Source organism: Elaeis guineensis, chromosome 11 (assembly GCF_000442705.2).
Source record: "Elaeis guineensis isolate ETL-2024a chromosome 11, EG11, whole genome shotgun sequence".
Taxonomy (NCBI): domain Eukaryota; kingdom Viridiplantae; phylum Streptophyta; class Magnoliopsida; order Arecales; family Arecaceae; genus Elaeis; species Elaeis guineensis.
Genome location: NC_026003.2, coordinates 104,711,038 through 104,735,748, shown reverse-complemented (window position 1 = coordinate 104,735,748; position 24,711 = coordinate 104,711,038). Strand labels below are relative to the sequence as shown.

General features: G+C 36.4%; 1 protein-coding gene across 2 annotated transcripts; it reads right to left on the bottom strand.

Moving 5' to 3' along the window:
• Nucleotides 1-15,687: 15,687 nt before the first annotated feature.
• Nucleotides 15,688-23,123, bottom strand: LOC140852647 (uncharacterized). Of its 2 annotated transcripts, XM_073246215.1 has the most exons (3): nucleotides 20,245-23,123; nucleotides 18,887-19,239; nucleotides 15,688-16,021 (listed from the first exon to the last, which is right to left on the bottom strand). In XM_073246215.1, exons 1-3 carry the CDS (start codon nucleotides 23,093-23,095, stop codon nucleotides 16,004-16,006), a joined length of 3,222 nt encoding a protein of 1,073 aa, XP_073102316.1. In that variant the 5' UTR covers nucleotides 23,096-23,123; the 3' UTR covers nucleotides 15,688-16,003. The 2 variants fall into 2 exon arrangements, with proteins under 2 accessions (XP_073102316.1, XP_073102315.1); XM_073246214.1 differs by lacking the exon at nucleotides 15,688-16,021 and having other exon boundaries at nucleotides 18,775-19,239.
• Nucleotides 23,124-24,711: the final 1,588 nt, after the last annotated feature.

The window sequence follows — 24,711 nt, the reverse complement described above, 5'->3', positions numbered from 1 at the left end:
AACCAATGGGTAACTGACATGTAATCAATATCAGTGGGGCCATCTTGTTTGCCTTGTTTTTATTGGGCACTATGTTGCCATCATTCTGCGATTCTCTATTTCTTCTTCAACAAAAGATCTTTAGTTATATCTCTTTGGAGTTGGGCCTCTACCGTCCTCTAGTGCTCCAGGCTTCAAACTTATCGTTCAGTGGTTGCTGTCAGCTTATAAATTTCTACAGTACGTGGTGCACGTGGTGTGGAATTTAATTTCTGCCACTCCAGTCCCTATCTTGTTTGAGTACCTACAGAAATAGATGCGTCACTCAAAGCCAAAAAGAAAGGATAGCATTTGATCCTTGAATAAAATGAACGATGGGAGTTATTTAACCTTTTTTTTTGGGAGTTATTTAACCTTTAAAACACACATTGTGGTAAAGAAACAGAGTGTCGAAATTAAAGAATCCAAGCTCGGTCACTCGTCTTACATCACACCATGATAGAGATAAATAGAGGATTAAGGCAACCTCGTTACTGCTCCTTACAAATACTTACAGTCTCAAACTGTTTTCTAATTTTGTTGAGTCTAGATCCTCTATTGTGCATATTTTGCACTGCAAAAGGCTGACTCATTCGATATCCACTATATCATCCACCTGGAAAATACATAGCTATCATTGATCTCAAAGATAGAGTTTGGTGCCAAACAAGATGGATGGGGGGACAAGCCATAGCCCTTCATTCTCAAAGATGCACATTCTGTAAAGCGCAAAAAAGAGGCACCACAGATGATTCTAGTTCATTATGTCCCGGACGCTGGATTGGTTTACCCTTATGTTTTGTAGCTTCAATTGCATACTTGAATGAAAACATGGGGAAGTCTCATGTTTCAAAGAAACAAAAATGGGTTAATTATATTTTACTTACACTCATGTTTTACACCTTGATATGGCAGCAAAAATTAAATTAATTAAAATATATCTGATATAAATTCTAAACTTTGAAAACTGCCTTCCAATCACTTGCTTCCATGTTAGCATGTTAAAGAAAAAGGTGTATTAGTCTATTGTTGACCCTAGATTTGATTTTGTTGATTTTGATAAATAACAAAATATTTGAATATATGATTGATACTAATGAGATTTTTAAGTGTTTGAGGAGAGATTTTAGAAAACTAAAACCATATTTCAAAGGTGCTCAAGACTTCTATCTTAAAGATTCAAAGAAGATAGATTAAAAAGATTAAGCCATGTAAATTTCAAGTGATGATGGCCTCGAGTCGACTCTTGAAGGAGTAGAGTCAACTCTAGCTCAATTTTAAAATTTGGCATAGGTCTTGAGTCGACTCAAAAAGTCCTAGAGTTGATTTTGATATGTAGAGTAGCACCGGTATAGATCTTGAGTCGACTCCCACAAGCCTTGAGTCGGCTCTCTCAAGAAAGATAGAGAGGTAGTTTTCTACGCATAGTCTTAGAGTCGACCCCTAAAGACCTCGAGTCGACTCCAGGAAGGCTCAAGTTAACTCCAGATTTACTCGAGTTGTCTCTATTGCAGCTGACAGCACCAATGGCTAGTTTTTCAAAAGCCGTAGAGTTATCCAAAATTTCTCAAATGGCTATTTTTCAAGTTTCAATGGTCACAAACCCATTTTTAGTGAAATTGATAAGGATTCATAGGTGCCTAAGCCATTATTAAAATAAGAGAATAAAAGAGAATCAAAGGAAAAAATAGAGATCATTTGAAAACTCCAAAAATTTTTATTGTGCATTAAGTGAGCAAACAAGAAGCAATTTGCAACTCCAACCATTTGCTTCTTGTACATTCAAGTGCTTCTCAAGATGAAGAAGAGAGCATTTATTGCAAGGGCTTCCTAACTCCTCAAATTGTGCTTCATCGACACACCACTTGCTTATTAAGTAGCTTAAGTTTGCGCAAAATTTTTTGTATTCAAATTTCTGTGAAGAATAAGTTTCAATTGAGATTGAAACTTGGAGGTTAAGCTCATCCAAGTTTAAACTTAGATTTGTTCAAGCTTAGAAGTGGCTTGAAAAAAGATTTTGATTGGTAAGTCCACAAAACTAACTGGATTAAAATTATGAATCTAAAAAATAATCTTGCTGTAATCTTAGTGATTATAGTAAAATTTTCAAAGATATTGCTTGGAGAGTGGATGTAGGTATTGTACCTGACATCAAACTGTGATAAATTTTGTTGTTTGTGTGTGTGTAGATTTGCCTTCCATTTACTTGCTTTATTGCTTTATATTTTTACTTATACATTCATGGTTTCCACTGCATGCATACTTAATTCAATTAAGTAGTGTATATATCTATTTTAAGTTAGAAAATTTTTTTGAAAATCTAATTCACTCTTCCTCTTGAGTTGTATCTTTTAGCAATAAGTGGTATCAGAGCAGACACTTTTTCACTTGCTTGTCTTATGATCTAGAGAAAAAGATCAGATGGTAATCTAATTAAGTATTTCTCTTGCTGAAGGGCAGTCCATAAACTGATCATCTTCATTTAATGGTTCTAATTGTACGTATTGAAAAGTATGCATACATACATTTATTCAAGTTCTTGATTATGATCTTTAGACTGTTATAATCAATGGGCCACGCACACCCACTGTCACTATAGATGGAATGTTATTTCGAAATTAGAAAAAGATTGAGATGACATTAACAAGAAAATGGCTCAGTTGAATGCTAAAGCCATGAATGTGCTTTATTCTTCACTTGATACTAATGAATTTAATCGGATTTTCATTTATGTTTCTATTAAAGAAATATGGGATATGCTTGAGGTTACCCATGAAGGTATCAATTAAGTGAAGAAATTTAGAATTGATATATTAGTACATAAGAGTGAGTTATTCAAAATGGAACCTAATGAAACCATAACTGAAACATTTACTCGTTTCACTAATATCATAATTAATCTTCTTAAAAGTTTAGTAAATCTTATACTAACAATGAGTTTGTGAGCAAAATTCTTGAGTCTTTTTCTTGGATATAGGAGACAATTAGGTAATAGCCATACAAGAAGCATGAGATCTCAACACCTTGCCCCTTGAAGAACTACTTAGCTCTCTTGTGACTCATGAGTTAACCATGAAGAAAAATATGAAAGATGAGACCAAAAAGAAAAAGATGATAGCTCTTAAGTCAACAGTCAAAGAAGAAGAGGAGAGTGAGGACTCAAAAGAAGGAGATGAAGATGAGGAATTGACCCTAATAACAAGAAAATTCAGATGCTTTATAAAAAAGAAGAGGTCGAACTTCAAAAAGAGGCCATTCTCCAAGGATGAGCCAAGCAAAAAAAGAGAAAGACAAAGATAAGGAGACACTCATCTATTTTCAATACAAGAAGTCGGGGTACTTCAAGATGAATCATCCTTTATTAAAAAAATCCTTCAAGGAGATGAAGAAAAGTCAATAATGACTACTTAGAGTGATAGTGAAGAGTTAAGGTCAGATCACTATGAGAATTTGTAGTATTAGCGACGGTATTAGCGATCAAAAATCAAGCCATCATTATAATAGTCTTTAACTATCAAAAAAATGATCCAAAAAATTAGCTGTTGCTAATACTATTAGTGACTCAATAATGACTATTAGCAACGACAAAAGTCGTCACTAACAAATTTAAAATTTTAAAATATTTTTTGGTTATAATTATAGTTAAATTAATTAATTATCAACTGCTATTGGTGATGAAAAGATTTACTGTCATTAATAATTTTGAAAAAAAATTATTTAAAAAATTATGAAAAAATATATATTTTTTGATAACAGTATTAACGACGGCGATTAGTTTTTAGCGATAAAAGATTATCGTCACAAATACCAATAATATGATTTTCTGATGGCATTAGTGATGGCCATCATTGTCGTCACTAATAGTCCACCAAAAATACCCCTTGGCCTATAGGAGAGAAAAAAAATTTCGCACCTCATTCGCCCCCTTCCCGTGATTCCCCCCTCACCAGCAGCTCCTTCCCGACTTTCCCCCCTTGCCGATGCCTCCTTCTCGGTGGTTTCCCCCTCCTCGGTGCCTCCTTCCCGGCGGTTCCCCCCTCCCTGCATTTTGGTGTCTCACGGCCCCAAGCCTATATGGCTTTTCCACCCCTCGTTGGTGCCTCCTTCCCAGTGATTGCCCCCTCTCCGATGCCTCCCTCCCTGCGCTTTGACGTCCCACAGCCCTGAGCCCATGCTTTGGCCATGCCAGCGGCTACCTCGACCCTGTCGGCCCCGACCTCGCCGCCCTGACCCACTGGCCTGATCCTGCAGCCCCTGCCTTGCCACCCCCAACCCACGGCCCTGACCCTATGGCCCCTACACCATCGGCCCAATCCTGTTCTCCCCCTACCTCCCCATTCTCCCCCTGCCCCTCCCCATTTTTCTCTCTTCTCTGCTTGTGGCTTTGCAATCTCAGATCTGAAAGGAGAGAAGCATATATAGTAAGATCTCTCTTCTCACCCTCTCTCAGAATGCGTGATCACCAAGGGGTCCTCTACTCATGCTTTGGAGGATCCTGTTGTAGGAAGAAGCTTAAATCCATGCTAGGCTTCTCTTTTTTAATCCTTTCTTGTTGGTGGTGTATTTCAGTCGCACATGCTCTCTTCATCCCATGAATTCCATGAGCTTTTGTGGTGAAGGGAAATATTGGAGTGTAAGGTCGTTAGTTAAGGGCTAGAGATTGAAGTCTTGGTTAAGAGTTGGAAGTGACTAAAGAAAATTATTAGCAATCTTTTTTGGGGTAGTTCTTTCGAAGGATTTAGAGGAAATATTCCATGAGCTTTCGTAATTGGCTCTTTCACAAGACATATTAAGTTGTTTTATTTTTTTATCTTCATTTTCCTTTCATCCATGCTCCATTCACTTCATATATGACACTTTTGTTTGTTTTCTTTTACATATTTCAGTTATCTTCATTCAAATGTTTATAAGTTAAGGTATAAGATGCTTTCGACTTCAAAATTTTTTTAAGTGATACCTCAACCAGCTTTAACTGAGGATGTTTGCATATGTCCTTCATATTTGCTCGAGCTTTGAGATTGTCCTTCATCTTGTCCTTGACATCCATAATAGTGTAGAAAATATTATTGAATACATTCTTCTCAATATGCATGATATTAAGATTATGATGGATCAAATTGGTGGACCAGTATAGTAATTCTCAGAAGATGCTTCACTTCACCCAGTTATGAGTTCTACCGAACCCTCGAGGCTTCTGCTTGTCAAATAGCATAATTAACAAACTGGACTTCATCCAGTTGGAATACCCTCTGAAACACTTCCATACCACTGAGGCGTGGAGGTGTATGGTCCTTTTCTATCTTATTCCTCCTAAACTGTCCCTCTAATTTCAAAAAGGATAATGCTCAGAGAGAAATTGACGATGACAATCAAACTAGCAGGGCTTACGATCATGCTCAAGTTGAAATGATTTTATATTCTCCATGCAATAGAGACATGCAAGCTTTCCATGAGTCCTCCATCCTGATAGCATCTTATAAGTAGAAAAATTGCTAATGGTCCACATCAATGCAGCCTTCATTACAAATTCTACTTCTTTGATGCATCAAAAATACGTATGCCATCAGACCATAAGAATTTTAGCTCATTAACGAGAGACCTTAGATATACATCAATACTTCTACCAAGATGTCGTGATCCAAGAATGACTAATGTAAGAAAGACATTATGTTCATTCATACACATCCCAAGTAAAAGATTGTATGGAGTAATAAATACTGATCAACATGAATAAGGGGCCGCTGCATGACTGAATGGTGTAAAGCCATCTGTAGATAGACCTAGTCAGATATTGCATAGTTTCTGAGTAAATAAGGGATGGCAAGCATCAAATTGCTTTCATGCCTCACTGTCCGATGGATGACTCATCATACCGGAGTGCTCGGAATTTCTTCTTTATGCCATCTCATCTGTCCAATAATACTCTTAGATAAGTACAGCCTCCGAAGCCTAGGAGTGAGCGGAAGGTATCGAAGAATCTTACATAGTATTCTCTTCTGATTTTTACCCTCTTGTCTCGGCTTAAATCAACTTTCACCGCATACGTCACATGAGCTCTTCAGTTGATTCTCCTTATAGAAAAGTATGTAATCATTATAGTATGCATCTATCTTCTCATATCTCATACCTAATCTTTTCATCATTTTCTTTGAAGTATAGAAGCTCCCAACAAGCTTCTCATCCTTGGGTAGCATCTTCTTTATTATTACTACCATTCTATCATAACAATTGACTGTCATATTAAACTCGGCCTTCAAATTCAATAACTCTGACACAGCTGATAATATAGTATATGTTTTACATTCCAACCATATTGGTTCATTAGCATCTTTCAACATATGGTAGAATCGCCACTGCCAGTTTGTGGATCGTTCTCTACATCCCGGTTAAATTCAGGATCAACCACATCCATAATCATGTTTATCATTCTATCTGTGTCCCTATCCTACTCACTTCTAACCCTTGCAAACATCTCTCACATCTCCCTATATTGGTACGAATGCTTATAGTTGGACATAAATCCACTCTTATACAAATGGATAGTAATTGTAGTTGATGTAAGAGTATCGCATTCTCAAAATTCACGGAAGTACTCTACATCCTCTCTATATTCAGTAGAAATCACCTCATCGACTACTCGATGATTCATCCAACTACCGTCCATGGCACACTATCGATCTAAGAATTCTGCATATATATAAATATAAGGCAACTACTAAGTAATTATTTTATCATTCAAAATGGCTTATATAGTAAATACATTCTATCATCAACCAATAGGTATAAAAGGTCCTATCATATTTAGAAAATATATTAAATCTATAGATCAATTACAGTAATCAAACGATATGTAATAGGGGTCAAAAAAAATTTCAGCAGTATTTTTTCTTGATTTTCCCCATATGACTGCAGATATGTGAAAAGAACTAAAAAAAAATACTATTCAAAATTTCTTTCAAACCTTGAGTATACCATTTAATTACTTTAATGACCTATAGAATTACTAGCATTTTCTAAACTGTTCATAGTGGACAATCAATTAACCAGTGTACATAATTCTTTCATCCATACAAAAGTATATAAATATACGGATACAATAGAATATATACATTAATCAAAAGATGGGTCTATGTTTTCATGCAATGTAAAATTTTTTAAAAATTAACACCATCAATCTTAGCGCGCAAGAAGCACGAGGGCTAGATGTTAAAAATTAACACCATCAATCTTAGCGCGCAAGAAGCACGAGGGCTAGATGCCTTAGACGCCAGCTGGGACTCGAGACCCCGAGCATGTAGGGCATGCCCTAGCTCCGTGTTTGCAATGCTGACCAACATCTTCCCTCGGCCTGAGTACATAGGGTGCATGGGGGCTGGATGTCTTGGACACCAGCTGGGGTCAAGGCTTGAGCGCATAGGGCACACCCCAACCTCATGTTTGCAATGCTGTCTGATACCTTCCCTCGATCTGAGCACTCTAATGTCAAGACCCAAGTCCCATGCTTCTAATTAATTAATCAATTAAATATCTAATTAATTAATTAAATTAATTAGTTTTTAATATATAGTTAGACTTAATTAACATAATTTAAATAAATAAATAATTTTTAGTGATGGTATTAGCCGTTGCTAATACCGTCACTAATACTCATAACAGCAAGGAGACGGTTAGGGGATGAGACGTCAGCTTGAGGATGCGGCTGTGGAGATGAGGGCACAGGGATGGGGTCGCAGGGTCAGCCGACGGGCTGGGGGCGGCAGGAAAGGGGCTATGAGGTTAGGGTCGGTGGGGTCGGGGCGGCCGCGGGCATGGTCGAAGCACGAGCTCGAGGCCACGGGACACCAAAGGGATGGGCTCGGGGCTGCGGGACGCTGGAGGGATGGGATGGAGAGGGAGGAAAGGGGGGTGGGGGGGACAGGGGTTTAGGGTTGGTTTGGGCATCAGAGGGATGGGGCGGAGAGGGAGGAAAGGGGGGTGGGGGTGGATCAAGGGTGGTTTTGGGGTTGGTTTGGGCATCGGAGGAATGGGCTCGGGATCACGGAACGTTGGAGGGATGGGGCGGGGAGGGAGGAAAGGGGGTATGGGAGGGAGGGGGTGTTTCGGGTTGGTTTGGGCATTGGAGGGATGGGCTCGGGGCCACGGGATGCTAGAGGGATGGGGCAGGGAGGGAGGAAAGGGGGGTTGCGGGGGGAGGGGGTTGGTTTTGTGAAGGCCCGGCCCACTAGCCCGGTTTGAAGAAAAAAAAAAAAAAAAGAGATAAACAGAGCAGGAAGACTCCCGATCGGAGTCTTCCTCTTCTCCGATCAAAAATCGGAGTCCTAGGGCCATTAAAAGATCCTAGGACGAACCCTATAAGAAACCCCTCTCTCTCCTCTGTGGGTAGACCCTTCAGTCGCCGTCGATTGCTGGAGATTTTCTCCGATTTTCCCGTTTGAAGCCGCGACTCCTCGACCCGTGTTCGCCGCGATTTCTCACCGGTGGGGGTCACCGGAGGTTGTGGTAAGGTCTCCCTCCTCTCCCTCTCTTCTCTCCCTTCTTTTCCGTGCCTGTGAACACGATGGCCGGCGACGGGTGTCGCCGGATTTAGTTGGAGAAGAAAACCCCCTGTTCATCGCCTCTTTCCTCTGATTTTCCGACGCCGACGGTCACGCCGACCGCCGGCCCTGGTCTCTCCGAACTCGGGAGAGTCGGCCGTTGCCGCCGGCCACCACTAGCCATGAGATGGCCGTGATCGGCCGATCAAGGCACGGGGACCTCAAGGTCCCCTATTTCGGCCCAATGAAAAGCCCGAGAAGAAGAAGAAAAGAAAAAGAAAAGAAAAAGGAAAAAGAAAAAGAAAAGAAAAAGGAAAAAGAAAAGAAAAAGAAAAAAAAAAGAAAAGAAAAATATAATAATAAGAAAAGAGAAAAATTCCCTCTCTTCCCTCTTTCTCCCTCTTTCTCTCTCTTTCTCTCTCTCTATTGTCTCTCTCTAAAAAGAAAAAGAAAAAGAAAAAAGAAAAAGAAAAAGAAAAATATATATATATATATAAATATATATATATATGAGAGAAAGTTTTTCTCATCTCTCTCTTAAGTCTTTCTCTCTCTAGAATTAGACTTTCTCTCTCTACCTTCTCTCTACATTTTCTCTCTCTAGATTTTCTTCTTATTTTCTCTCTCTAGATCTTTCTCTCTCTTTATGGATTTCGTCTCCCTAGGGTCATTCTCTCTCTCTGATTACATCACAGACCCTAGGATAAACTTGAGATGAAAATATGATGATCTGGGACTGCTCCGAAATTCGTGCAGTAGATCGGATCCCGATCCGATTCTTTTTCGAAATTGATAATATCAATCATGGTTAATCTATATTAAGTCACCTTGATATGATCTCTGATGATCTCAATCATGATTGCCACTTTTAAAGGATATGAAGATTCTCTCTCCACTTTCTCTCTCTACTTTCTCTCTCATGACCGACTTTCTCTCTCTAAAATAAAAAAAAAAGATCTATGAATCCTGTATCGAGTCATGCCTTCATCTTTTAGAAGCTTATATTGACTCTAACAAGATCTGAAGTTGCTTTGATATCCGTGCTGTATGTCAATCTCATCTGATCGTATCAAAGATCTTTCAAATTTATTATTAAAGAACCCTATTGATTGAACTTGATCTTAATTCGATCTGTGTTTCACGATTTTTTGATCAAGTCACTTGAATCGACCCTCAGATCAAAGATCCTAAATTGCCTTGGTATCTGGATGGTCCGACACATTCGGTCAACGGTCCTCTTTACTTATGATTTAATCTTATTATATTTATGGAATAGAATTTGATAATGATTTGATATTTTAAATAGGATTAGCTGATTCTTCTAACGAAGTCCGAAGATCTAAGATGAACGAGGTAAGTAGATCCTATGCTCCTTATTTATTTTTAAATGATCATGTTTTTATGCAAAGAATTGCTATTAATGAAATCATAATTTTTCATAAAATAAGGATCGGCATATGTGATATGAAAAAAGCATGTTTTATTATGAGCATTATTTCATAAATATGTCTTATGAAAATAGCATGATTATGAAACATGAATTTCATTATTTTTTCATCTATGTATATGTATGCTTTAAGAAAAAGATATAAAGATTTCAAAGGCTCTCAGATGGCTATGAATGAATCCCTTCGGGAAGGTCGACATCCGGAGCTAGCATCCACACGAAACATGGCCCTGCCAGCGGGTATAAAGTTGGCACAAGAATTAAGAACTCTGTCGATTAAGAAACATGGCCCTGTCACGAGTATAATAGTGACCTTAGCACGAATATCTGTGTGCAATATTTTGAAACATGACATGAATACATGATGAAAATGATTTACGATTCATGATTGTGAAATATACATGATTTATGCATGCTTGAGGGGTTTAAAACTTGTTTTGTTACATGCTCTATGAAATACTTTAGTTTGTATTATCTGTTATTTTCTAAATATTGTATTATCATGAAAAACCTATGCTTGATCCGATAAGGAAGTGCAAGTTCTACTTACTGGGCTAGTGTAGCTCATATTCTTTTTGTTTTCTTTTTGTTTGAACAGAGAAATAAGGTTAGGATCGATAAAAGGAATTCAAGCTTGAAGATCGGCATAGCAAGCTTAAAAATTTGACAGCAGAAGTTTAATTTATTTTATAATCATGGATTTGTAGTTATTTATGAATGTTGAGATTCAAGTTAGTACTTGCTTTTGGATTTAGATGCTCTGAACCAATGTTGGTTCGATTATTTGATGAATAATAGAATTGAATCTTTTTATTTGACGGATTTTAGATGATTATGATAGATTGGCTTCGTGTTATTGTGGGCTCCATCCCTCGGTAGCATGACCGTGTTATGTCCCGGATTTGGGGTGTGACAGGTTTGGGGTTGGTTTGTGCACCGGCGAGAGGGTATCACGGGAAAGGGATGGGAACAAGTACGAGCAAAAATTTTTTTTCCCCGACGGGGTGGTTTTGGGGTGGACTATTAGAAACGGTAAAATGGCCATTGCTAATACTATCAGCAAAGGCATTAGCAATGGCCATTTTTATCGCTAAAAACAGAATGCCGTTGTTAATACTTTTATCAAAAAAAATATTTTTTTATAATTTTTTAAATATTTTTTTTAAAATTATTAGTGATGATAAAAATATCATTGCTAATAGCCATTGATAATAAATTAATTTAATTATAATTATAGATCAAAAATAAATTTTAAATTTTAAACTTTTAGGGATGGCGAACGCCATCGCTAATGGTCATGACTTCATCACTAATATTATTAGCGATGGCTATTATTAGAGACGATCGATGCCATCTCTAAAAATAAAAAAAAATTTATAAATTCAAATTATTTGCGATGGCATCTACTGTCGTTAATAATCTCAGCAGAATATAAATTTTTTTAATTTTTCTCTAAATATAGTATAATTTTGATATTTAAAGCTCATCTTCACCATTTGTTATTTAAATAATTATCGTTTAACGATACTGTCACAAAAGATCACCTCGATTCGATAGTCCTAGCTATGTCGATCAATGATATTCGATTTTGATGATCACGAATGATCGCATAAGGATCTGATAGATAGAAACTATCAATGGATCTAAAAATTTATAATGAAAATTTTGATAATATTTATAATATACTGTCAAAATTTTACTTCAATCAGACATCATTATCATGATTAATTTAGTATGAAATAATTTTGATCGTTAAATAAAAAATGAGTGATCAAAAGACCAAATGATATCTGACTAAGATAATTTTTTACATAAATGATCTTTGCTATTATTTTAATCATTTATACGGTGATGATCATAAAATTCAAATCGTACATATATGAATCATCTATGTTAAGTAGACTTACAAAAGCACAAATATAATTACTTAAGAGCTTTAAGAATGATTATAAAGAGACATATAATTTTGAATCGTTCATATACATATAGTTTGAATTATATGATCACCATCATATAAATGATCAAAGTAGTAACAAAGATCATTTTTAAAAAAATATCTTATAATCGGACACTATTTGGTCTTTTGATCATTCATTTTTTATATAACGATCTAAATCATTCCGTACTAAATGGATCATGATAATGATGTCCGATTGAAGTAAAATTTTGATAGTATGCTACAAATATCATCGAAATTATTGTTATAAATTTTTAGATCCATCGATAGTCTCTATCTATCAGATCATCATGTGATTGTTTGTGGCCATCGAAATTAAATTTTATTGATCCACATAGCTAAAGCTATCGAATCGATGCAATCTTTTGTGACATACTCTAATGATAATTATTTAGATAATGAATGGTGAAAGATAAATTTTAAATTTTAAAATTATATTATATTCAAAAAAAATAAAAAAAATTATATTTTGCTGAGATTGTTAGTGACGGTAATTGCCGTCGCTAATACTCATCCTATCGTCGCAAATGGTTATTAACAACGACAATCGCCATCTCTAATACTCTTCCAACCGTTGGTAATAAATTTAATAAATAATTTTGTTGTGATGACTTATGTTTTGATCATGATTGATTGTTGATAAAAATATTTATTAGTGGCAAATTTTTTGCCATCGCTAATAGCCATTGATAAAAAGGTTATTATCGATGGAAAATTTACCGTCAGTAATGCCATCGCTAATACCCACTAATAGAGATAGCAAAAATATTGTCACTAATGACTGTCGTTAATATCTTAATTTCTTGTAGTGTGCTTGCTATAGTTGCATACTATATTTATGTGATCTGACAGATGGATGTCAATATCACTTTCCTCAATGATAATCTTGAGGAAGAGGTCCATATGACTTAGCCAAAGAGATTTATCTCAAGTAGGAGAGTAAATCAAGTATGCAAGCTGAAAAAAATCAATCTATAGATTGAAACAAGCTTCAAGGAGTTGAAATATCTATTTTGATATGACCGTCAAAAAGTTTAACTTTATCAAGAATAAGGATGAACCATGTGTGCATATAAGAAGACAAGGAGAGTACTATTATCTTCTTGATTCTATGTGTCGATGACATACTACTTTTTGGGAATGATGTCTCAATATTGCAATCGGTCAAGACTTGGCTATTAAATAGATTTTCTATGAAATATTTAGGTAAAGCATCCTATATACTGATATAAAGATCTATAGAGATAGATCTAAGAGAATGCTTGATTTATTTCAATCTCAGTACATAGATCTTATATTGAAAAGGTTCAATATGGAGGCAAGTAAAAGAAGTTACTTGCCTATAAGTCATGGCATACATCTCTCCAAAAAAATGTATCCCAAGACACCTGAGGAGAGAAAGAGAATGAGTGAAATCTTTTATGCTTCGGCTGTGGGATCAGTTATGTACGTCGTGCTATATATCAGGCCTGATGTAGCTTATGCTTTAGGCATAGCTGGCAGATTTCAGGTTGATGTACAAGAGGTCATTAAAAAGCTATGAAAAATATTTTTAAGTACTTGAGAAGGACTAAAAATGCTTTTTTATATATGGAGGAACAGAGTTGAAACTAGAAGGGTATACAGATTCTAGTTTTCAATCTGATTCAGATGATAGCAAGTCTATTTCAAGATATGTATTTATCCTGAATGAAGGAACAGTGAGTTGGAAGAATTCTAAATAGTAGACTATAGCTGACTCAACTATAGAGTCAGAATACATTGCTATTAGTGAAGCCGCCAAGTAAGCTGTTTGGATAAAAAAATTTATCACAAAATTGGATGTGATTCTTGAGATAGAATGATCGATGCCAATTTTATTATGATAATACTGGGCCTCTTGCTTAAGCCAAAAAACTTAAGTCTTATCATAAGCCCAAGCACATTCTCGGATGCTTCTACCTTATTCAAGATTTTGCTGAGAGATAAGATATTGTAATAGAATAAGTTGATACTAAGAATAACATAGCTGACCCATTCACTAAGGTTATACCACGGCAGCTATTTGATCGCCATCTCGATTATAAGGGATTGAGATATAAAAGTGATTGGCTTTAGTACAAGTGGGAGATTAAAAGAATAGCACCCTATAAGCCAATCGTATGAGTGATGCAATAGAATTTTTTTTTGTAATTTTTCAACTCATGTAATGATATTTACGAAATAAATAAGGCATTGATTCATCATTATAGCTGTATTTTATTGTGTTTATGATTATGATGAACCTCATAGATTAGGGTAATGATTTTAGGACCATGAAGAGTTTATGCCTGTGAAACTAAAATCCTAAAATTTTAATCTAAAATAATCTTGATCGTAGGAACATTAAGTCAGAGATCAATATTCCGAAAAGACTGACACATTCTATGTATAGTCAATGGAGAGGATGGCTGATTTCATAAGCTACTTGTGTAGGACACTGATACAAGAATATGGATGCTCATTAGGGAATCAGTTTATTGAATTAACTCACTGACAGAGAACATCTTATGGAGCCTTACTTGCATATCAAAAGATAGTTCTTTAAGTGAGAGTTGTGCAAATGATCCTTAAACTTGAGCCACCATAAAATTTTGTGCACATGAATCTATATTTTGATTCATACCTAGGTATGACATTAAAGATATGTATAAAATATTTTGGATATCGAAGAGTGTCTATAGAGGTTGTGAGTCGATCAACAAGAAATTGATCACTCCTAGTAAGAAGAGATGTCATCCTATGCATTCTCATCGTTAGATGACTCAGAAAGTCTTTGGCCAAAGCAAGATGAAGATTAGAAAATTTTTTTAATACTTTATCATTAAAGCCATCACTGATTGATGGAGAATCGATAAGAATATATATTTGAGTTTGACATGATTTCATACTCATGAACATATTCGGAATGCAGGATGATCGAAGGATTGAATTGTACGATAACTTACCACTGAAAAATATTTAGTATTTTCATCAAATTTTACATCTTCTGGATAGTCATGATACGTTGCTAAATATTAATCTTGACTTATATGTTTAATCGAATTAAAGAGTTTAGCTCGATTGAAGGAGTGGTTTAGAAGTTCAGAAGAGAGTCTTCGAAAGAGTGAAGTCAGATTCTTGAGGAAACTTGACCGGTGCGAAGCTATTCGAGTTTTAAGGGTTAGAACTCTTAAAGCAAAGTTCAAGAAGGAGCACTATCCTTGGATCGATTCCTATGTGGATCACCATTGGAGGGCGAACACTCGGATTCCTAGTAAAAATTGAAATAAGTATTACAGGTATTTTTCTAATCTTGCTTATTTAATTTATGCTTTGATTGATATTATCAAGGGATCCTGGGCGTTAGGATTTCGACGTGCTGGATGTTTTGAATAAAAATTTTTAAACACCTAAGCCTTTCGCTGTACCACCGGAACCCAAATGCTTTTGGTTCTTTGGTTTTTCTTCTAGCTTCATCAGGGTGGACAGGGAACTAAAACCTATGCACGCACACATCTTATTAATGTACACGCACTGTATTCCCAGTAAATTAGCTTCCTAATATCAAGGGCTGGAAGGACATAACAGAAAATTTGAAATCTTAGTTAGGGGTTTATGTATTAGCAGCTCTGCATAAAATTCAACAACTTAGCATCCTTCTGACATTATGATTCGTGATGCAAAAAAAAAAAAAAAAAAGGAAAAGATGCACTGTTTTATCATGGAAGAAATTGACATAATGATAATACAGTTTTGTAGATTAATTAAGTACACGAAGAAAACCTCCATGATCTAAAGAGAGTACATGAACCGTTTCATGTTAAATTAGACAATAACATTACATTAAGTAAAATAAATGTCACACTCGATTTCTTAGCACACCATATAATTGGATGAAACCTGAAGGGAAGATGAATGGAGCCATCACAGACAATAAATACCTAGCAAACTTTAAAGTCCCACATCAGAATGCCTTGCGGTGCGAGCTTCTTGCAGCTTCTCAACTCCTCACTCCTGTCACCTTCTACCAGAATATTTTCAACAGCTTCAACAGGCTTTCTCGTTCTGCAAACAAACAACACAAAAGATTAATGATATTTAATATTCAAAATTTTTTCCGATTATTTGAGATGATCTAGACTATTTTGGTTGGGGTCATGAAAGAACTAGAACATGGATGCAAGGTAAATTCAGTGACAATACGTGACCACTGGGTTAGTGGGTTATGCCTTCATAGAAGTGGCACAAACCACCTTTTTTCTTTGCATATTCTTGATTCATACTTCACCAAACCCCCAGCCCCTGTTTTTGATTACTCGAGTCATTGATTAAGGGCCCTCATTTTCCTTAGTGGGTCACCCACAATTTACAACCGGACAAAAATAAATTAGGTCCATGATATATTGAATAATTCTTAACAAATTTCAAGTTCAATGCAGTGGGGATGGCGACTAATTTAGTGTAACTGACAAGCTGTGTTGCTGCTTGGACTTTGCACACACACAATCAAGAGAGAAAGCAAGAGCCTCCAGGGGAGGTGTGAGAGAGAATGCAGATTGAGCAAGATTTCATTCTTTCCAAGAGTAGATTTGAGCCAAAATGAGCTCAGTCTATTAAAAGTTATTTTTTTCTCAAAATTTTAAAACTCTAAAAATATCTAAGTGATGTATAAATGATTTGATATGGCTTGGATGCATGGTGCCAAGGCAAAGACAAGTCTAGTAGAGGCTAGTCTGTCGTTTGACATTTGAATTTTATTGCAGTACAATGATTTTAAGTCTTATGAGGGATCACATACAAGCGAAACTTAACTTTTTCATCAGAATGCTAATCTTTTGATGCCCACCACAATCTTCAATTCTTTCCAGAAAGAACCTTGCTGATTCTTAAACACCACCATACGTGAAAACCCAAACCAAAAATTAAGAAAACCAATAAAGCAAGCAATTTCATTTATCCAGAAAACAACACATCAAACAGAACTCATGTTTCATCCTCAGGCTTAAACCAATAATAAATTAGCGAATCCTCAATTCTCATCTAACATAGATTCAAAAATCCCAACGAGCAGCATATTTATTCAATTATTCCAGAAAAACAACATAATTGTAAAACACAAAACATAATAGAGGAGAAAAACATGTAACTTTCTCAATTGAAAACCAAAAGAATTGCAAAAGGTCATAAACCGAAGGATGATAGAATTGGGTAATAAAGAACTCACATTGTTCGGAGATGAAAATGCAAGAAATCAGCGATACCAAACATGCAGCTGCTCTTCTTCAACTCTTCCTCTCCCTCTCTTTCAGTCCCTTCAAATAACAGCCTTGGTCCGTGGATATCAAAACAATCTGATCCGTTCTTGAGATCCGACGGACCATCAAGTGTCAGCCATCGGATCAGGGGGAAAGGTAAGGGACCGACCAATCGAACGGTTGTGATTTGTTTAATAGAGAGGGAGGGGAAGGTGTCGGTGGGCCCACCCAAGAGTAGCCAAGACTAGTCCGGGTTTCTTGTGGAAACGAGACATCAGACCGTTTGGCCGATCGCTTGGAATTCGCTTCAACGTTGTTGCCCAAAAGAAACCTCAATTCTACTCCCTTCTTTCTGTATTCTTTAGTAGATTGTTAGTGGCTGGTGATTGCACGGGAGATGGACTTGAAAAGGTTGATGGGTTTGGTGAAGTGTTCTGTGAATGTCTGGTAGTTTAATTTCAAAAACTTATATTTCTTTTTTGGCAAGAGATTTCAAAAACTTTTTCTTGTTAGAGTAGCATGTAGTTAAAGAAGATTTGAAATTTTGGGATGGGGATTTGTGTGGGGGACACTAAAAGATGCCATTAGGTTGAGCACTGGATATTGCCAGGGAATTTAGTCGCTTAGATGAACTTGGGAATATAAGTTATGGCAGGGGACATTATATCAATGTTAGGTGTATAGAGCCTTGGGGTAATCCTATAAAGTTGGTATATTTGGATTGTGTTTTCACTAATATTTTTTTAAAGTTTAATACAACTTGACTATTAATATTGGTGCATCGTGATTTCATTAACCATGATTTCTACAAAAGAATTTGTATAATTACTGAAGTAATACAATATTTTTTCTACATTGCCTTTTTTTTCTTTTTTTTTCATTAAAGAAATATGGTGGGAGTGCTGCCTTCTAAGTAACGGTTGTTTTTCCCTTGGATGCGGTAACTTGGATAGTTGGGAGTAGGGAATACATATAAGTCGAGTAGTAGTAAATTGCTTAGGTTAGTATATGTACATTAATGTATTTATCTATCTATCTATATCTATGTCTACATCTATATCTATATGTATCTATCTATACAAATGAGTCGAAAGGGGAGATGAGATATCCAAGCCCAACAAACCATACAATCCAATACCATCCCAATGAATAAAGTATGATCCAAGCAGAACAAACAATAACCCCACTAAAGTCCAGCGCAATTCCAGTTTAAACGGAGCCTAAAATTTGTTTCTTAGATCGAGATAATAACTAGCCCACAGTTTTTTCTCTTTTTTTTTTTTTCAAAATACCTGACACAAACATTCCAGTTCTCGTATATTCTTTGTAAATGTGAGTACCTGCTTGCAAGTATATCTATGAGTGACTGCTCACAAGTATATCTACCTTTTGGAAACACAATTCCTGCGGTTGGCGGGTACTTATCGTGCTAGATTGAGTATAAATTAATTGCTGTGACATCTCAATCAAAATAACTTTACCATTACCAATAAAAAAAAGCATGAAGGGTTCTATCTGTTGGTTGGTATGAATCTACGATATAAAGAACTTATCTGTACAACATAGAAACAAGAGAAATCAAGGTTTGCCGACTCTTTTGAACCAAACAAGGGTGATAAAGCATTGTACATTACATGATGGCTGTTTTTGGCAAAATATTTACTTTTTGGCGTACCTTGTCGTCGATTAGGTGACATAACTTGATCGTGTCCAAAGGTTGGGAGTTTGGCCATGCCTTGAAAGTAGATAGCTGTTGAGATACAATTTGCATTGTCGGACGAGAATGTGGATTGTTGTCCAAACATTGAGATGCTGTCATTACCACTGCGACTAACTCATTTGCAGCTTGAGTTGTAGGAGGTGATAGTCGCGAGTCTAATATATCTTTTAGAAAGATATTTTCACCAACCGGAGAAGATAAAGTAGAGATGAGTTCTTCTGGATGCTTTCCCATTACAATCTCAAGTGCTATTACTCCGAAACTATATATATCACATTTCTCGGTAACCCTCATTGTGTATGCAAGCTCTATAACACACAAGAAAAAATATATAAGCAAATATTTATTGTCAACCACTTCTAATAGAGCTCTTTTCATTGATTTGATTAGCTCTACCATCCATACCATCCACTTGTAACTACAACACAAAGTATTTGATTTAATATAAAAAGTTCATAGCATTCTCAATTATGTCTGTACCTCACAAAAGCAAGCAAGCATACTACCAATGGTTTACTATATATTACATACTGTAGTACAAATTATAGTTTTGAAAATTTAATAGTATTAAAAGTGAAACAAACATATCTTCACATCAACTTGGTCGCATGAATGTCATGGAGAATAACATGTAAATAGCTAATCCCAATAAGAACATGAAAGTAACAATAACTCTTTTTGAGGAAAAAAAATTATATTTTATAGAGATGTCTTATATTTAGATTAACATTGGCCATAGAGTTAATAGGGACCTTTTTATCTTCGTTTAGTATGTACTTGATCCGACTTTATTAATATTTTAGTGTACCTATTTAGGTGAAATATGTTTTCTTTTGAGGCGTCAGTGCTTTTCTAAGATTTTTTGTTCTCTACTTTGAATCTCTTGATTTGAAGATAGTGAAAATCTCCAACCATCTCTGCTCATCATTTTTTTTATTTAAAAGATTTTTTATGTAGATTCTGAGTTTGCATTGATCTTTTATTTTTTTAATTTTTCTTTTAATTGATGTCTTGCTACAACATCTTTCTTTGATGAGCAAGGAAGAGTCTAATGCATGGCTGATAAGTTACTATGGTGATAGCTATGTTACCTTTTTCTTTTTTTGAGAGGTAGGATTAAATACATTTGTATCTTTTAGATAAAGGTGAAATACATTCTAGGAAGAGATAATGTTTGGTATTATCTCATGGCTCTTAATATAGAGGGATAAACCTAAAGATGTTCTTAACATATCTCAAACAATATAGTCAAAAATATAAACAAATTTGTAAGGCCATTGTTCCTACATTACAAAAATAAAATTGCAACGTACCTGGTGCCAAATATCCTCGTGTACCCGCAAGCATACTCCAATTAGATGAATCAGGCTTTAGAAGTCTAGCAATACCAAAGTCTGAAATACAAGCCTTGTATTCTGAATCAAGTAGAATATTATTACTTGTTATGTCTCGGTGTACTAATGGTGGAGTGCAATCATGATGCATGTATGATAGAGCATGAGCAATATGTTTTATGACATCCACTCTCTTGGACCAATCAAATTCAAGGGCACCTTCACTTTGGAGAATATTTGCCAAACTTCCTCTCTCCATATATTCGTAAACAAGAAACTTATTTTGAGCACTGGAGCAAAAACCATAAAGTTTCACAATATTCCGATGCCGAATCTGGGTTAGTGCTTGTACCTCACTCCAAAAGGTTTGCTTGCTTGGTGAGTTTTCAATTTCTAGTGGATGAAATTTCTTCACAGCTACAAACTCGCCGGTTGGCAACAGTGCTTTGAAAACACTAGAAAATGCTCCAGTCCCAATGCAGTACTTGTCATCAAAATCCTCTGTTGCTTCGATGATGCCTTTGTATGCGTCTATTCCATCGAAATTCCAAATAGAGAATCCACCAAATTCAATACTTGCAACATGTCTCGCATGTTTCTTCCTTCTCAGAATTAGCAAAGCAAATACAACAAATAGAAATACGAGAAGCAAGGTTCCCAGACTAGGAACAGTAATTAACAAGAGAAGTTTGTGGTGCTTTGTTGAATCATCTTTGCTCGTTGTAAATGAGCTACATGAAGGCAAACCTTTCGGCAGACCACATAAGCCCTTATTGTGGATGAACCACTCTATTGGAGCATTCCGAAAAATTGTGCTATTGGGCAGCGGACCTTCTAATTCATTGTATGATAAGTCTATAGACGATAAGCTTATCATATCACTCAAAGAATGTGGAACACGACCAATAAGCTCATTGTGTGATAGATTCAGATTTTGTAGCTTATCCAGTTTGCCAAATTGTGATGGTATCTCTCCAGTAAATGAGTTGTGGCTTAGATCTAGGAAGTCATCCAGGTTTATTAGGTTTCCAATTTGAAAGGGAATGCTTCCATTTAAATGATTCTTTCCAAGCTTCAGCAAGTAAAGGTTCATGCAGTTGCCTAATTGTTCTGGTACCCTTCCTATTAGTTGATTTGCTGATAGATCAAGTGTCCGCAAATTATATAGTTCTCCAAATTCTGGATGTACCTCTCCAACAAGTTGATTGTTGCTCAAATTCAAGTTATATAAATGAGTCAGCTTGCTCAAATCCTTCGGAATCTCTCCTAATAGATTATTCGAGGAAAGATCAAGTACTTGCAGTTGAGTTAACTTTCCGAATTCTGGTGGTATGTTTCCTGTAACCTTGTTGTTGGAGATTCCAAAAAATGACAAATTATGACATGCTCCCCAACTTGGGGAGAGCTTGCCAAACAGTCTGTTGAAGCTTAAATCAATAAACCACGTATATGGATACACCCCAAGATTTTCAGATATATTCCCGGATAGTTGGTTGTGATCAAGTCGGAGTCTGATTAGACTTGTGCAATTTTTCAAGCTTTTGGGAATTGGACCTTCAAAATGGTTGTTGCTCAAAACAAGATGAAATAGAACTCCTCCTTTGCATATGTCATGGGGTATATAGCCAGAAAAATTGTTGTTCATCAATTGGAGAACTTTTAAATTTGTAATATTGTTAAATTCTTGAGGCAAAGAACCAGATAGTCGATTGTTGAGCAAGCGCAAATTATTAAGGTTGGTTAAGCTACCAAAAGATTGAGGGATTGAGCCAGAGATTTGGTTAATCTGCAATGATAACCCAATAAGGTTCCTCAAGTTTCCTAATTCATGAGGAATTGATCCAGAGATTTGATTTTCATAAAGGTGCAAAAATTCAAGCTTGGTTAAATTTCCTAAGCTGGCAGGAATGGAACCTATTAAATTATTTTGTTCAAGTGATAGAAAAGTTAACTCTACTAGATTTCCTATTTCATGAGGAATGGAGCCAGAGAGATGATTACGCCAAAGGTGCAAATTGTTAAGTTTGGTTAAATTTCCTAAGCTATGAGGGATGAAGGCTGTCAGTCTGTTATTACCTAAAGCTAAAATATCCAGGTTTACAAGATTCCCTAATTCAGGAGGGATGGAGCCAGATACCCCAATGGTGGTAAAATCCAATAATTGAAGCCGAGTTAAATTTCCCAGAGTGGGAGGGATGGAACCTATTAGCTGGTTGTACGAGATGTCCAATTCCAACAGATTCTCAAGCCTTCCTAATTCCTTAGGGATAGAACCTGAAAGATTAGTTTCGAATAGGTATAGGAAGTTAAGCCTTGTCATATTACTTAGTGAAGGAGGGATAGAACCACTTATCTGATTATCACTAAGATTCAGGGAGTTGAGCTTTGTCAGAGAACCGATCTGTAGTGGAATTATCCCGGTGAAGTTATTAGTGGAGAGATCAAGGGAGGTGAGTTTCGAAAAAGCAGCTATGGTGGGAGGGATGCTTCCATAGAGCTTGTTGGATGTGAGGTCGAGACTGATGAGTGATGACAGGGAGGAGAAGTTGAGAGCATTCAGCGTTCCTGCCAGACCCATTTGGGATAGATTTATCTCCCTGATCACACGTCGGCCTCGACGTGTGACGTTGCATATGATTCCAGTCCAGTTGCATGGACTGGTGCTGAGGTTCCAAGATTCAAGTGATCCTTGGCTTTGGAGGGTGGCTTTCCATTGGAGGAGGGTGCTCCCTTGGGATGCAAGTGAAGCTGATGCCAAGACAAGAAGAAAAGAAAAGATTAGGAACGGAAGAAGGGAGGAGAGGAATTTTGGAGATGACACAGATTCCATAGCTAAGGTTGAGATAGGCCTAAGGTTTTTTATGGTTCTTTTGGTTGTTGTGACTTAGAGAGTTCGAGGCCTTTTATAGCTACCATCTAGTTGCACAATCCCCTGCATGCGTACCGTGAGGGATGGGTCATGGAAATTTTTGTGATGCTTTGAATGTTCCAAGCTGAATGGGGATTGGCGGTTAGTATTGTTCGCTTTCTTCTAATTAACAATAGACGGTTGGTCAGCAGCTCCCTTTACATCAAAAGACCAGCAACCTTATCGAAACCCCCACAGAACCGAACTGGACTTTGCTAACATGTCATGCTCTTTTCAGCGAAACAGCCGTTTGGACCGATGGGTGACTGGCATGTAATCAGTGTCCGTGGTAGAAATTTTGTGATTCTTTGAATGTGTCAAGCTGAAAGAAGTTTGGTGGTCCGTATTGTTCGCTTTCTTATGAGTCATGACTAATGGTAGATGGGTGGTCAACATCTCCCTATATATCAAAAGATCAAAAGCTTTATGGAGACCCCACCGAACAGGGGAGAGACTTTGCTAACATGTCATGCTCTTTTGAGCGAAACAGCCATTTCAACCAATAGGAGACTAGCATGTAATCAATATTGGTGGGGCCATCATGTCTACCTTGTTTTTATTGGGCATTATGTTGCCATCCATCTTCGCTTATATCTCTTCTTTATCAAAAAAAAAAAGAAAAAAAAAATTCTATTATCTTTCTCCAATCTCGACCTGTCAGTGCTACGTGGCATACATAGTGTACAATATAATTTCTCTCACTCCAATCCCCTTTCCTTTTTTTGGGGCAATGCTTTCCCTAACCATTTGAGTACCTAACATAAATCAATGCATCATTAAAAGTCAAAAACAAGGGAAAGCATTTAATCCTTAAATTAAAATGAAAGGTGGGAGTTATTAACCTTTAAAACATACATCATAGTGAAGCAAGAGCGTCCTAGAAATTGAAGAATCCAAGCTCAGCCACTCGTCATACAACAAACTATGATAGACATAGATAGGGGATTAAAGTGCATGACATTGTCACTATTCCATACAGATATCTACAGTCTCAAACTATATCCATTGAGTCCAAATTCTCTGTTGGGCATATTTTACACCATGGAGAGCTGTGAATCATTGGACAGCCCCCATGTCATCCATCTTAGAAATACATGGCTGTATTCATTTTAAAAATAAAATTTAATGCCAAATAAGATGGGCAAGAAGATGAGCCATAGCCATCCATTTTCGGACGATGTAGTAGCTGTCCAAGGATGCATGCTCACTACAATGCAAAAGAGGCATGACGGATGATCTTGATTCATTATTATCAACCTGAGATGCCCAATTGGTTTACCCTTTCTTTTGGTGGCTTGAATGGCAAACTTAAATGGAAACAAATGGAATGCATCTTGTTTCAGAGAAATAGAAATGGGTTATTATACTCTACTTACACATTTTATGCATTGATATAACAGCAAAAATTAAATTAATTGAAAATATGTCCGATATAAATTTTTAACTTTTAAACCTACTTCCAATCTCATGCTTCCATATCAGCGTGTGAAAGAACAAAGAGTATCGGCCTATGAATATCAGAAAATACTTTTGAGTGT

Bases quoted from the DNA above. Each gene is read 5' to 3' on its own strand.
- LOC140852647 (XM_073246214.1), bottom strand. From the start codon at position 23,095: ATGGAATCTGTGTCATCTCCAAAATTCCTCTCCTCCCTTCTTCCGTTC. The intron at 19,240-20,244 runs GTACGTTGCAAT...TGTGTGTTATAG, and splicing joins ACGAGGATATTTGGCACCAG to AGCTTGCATACACAATGAGG.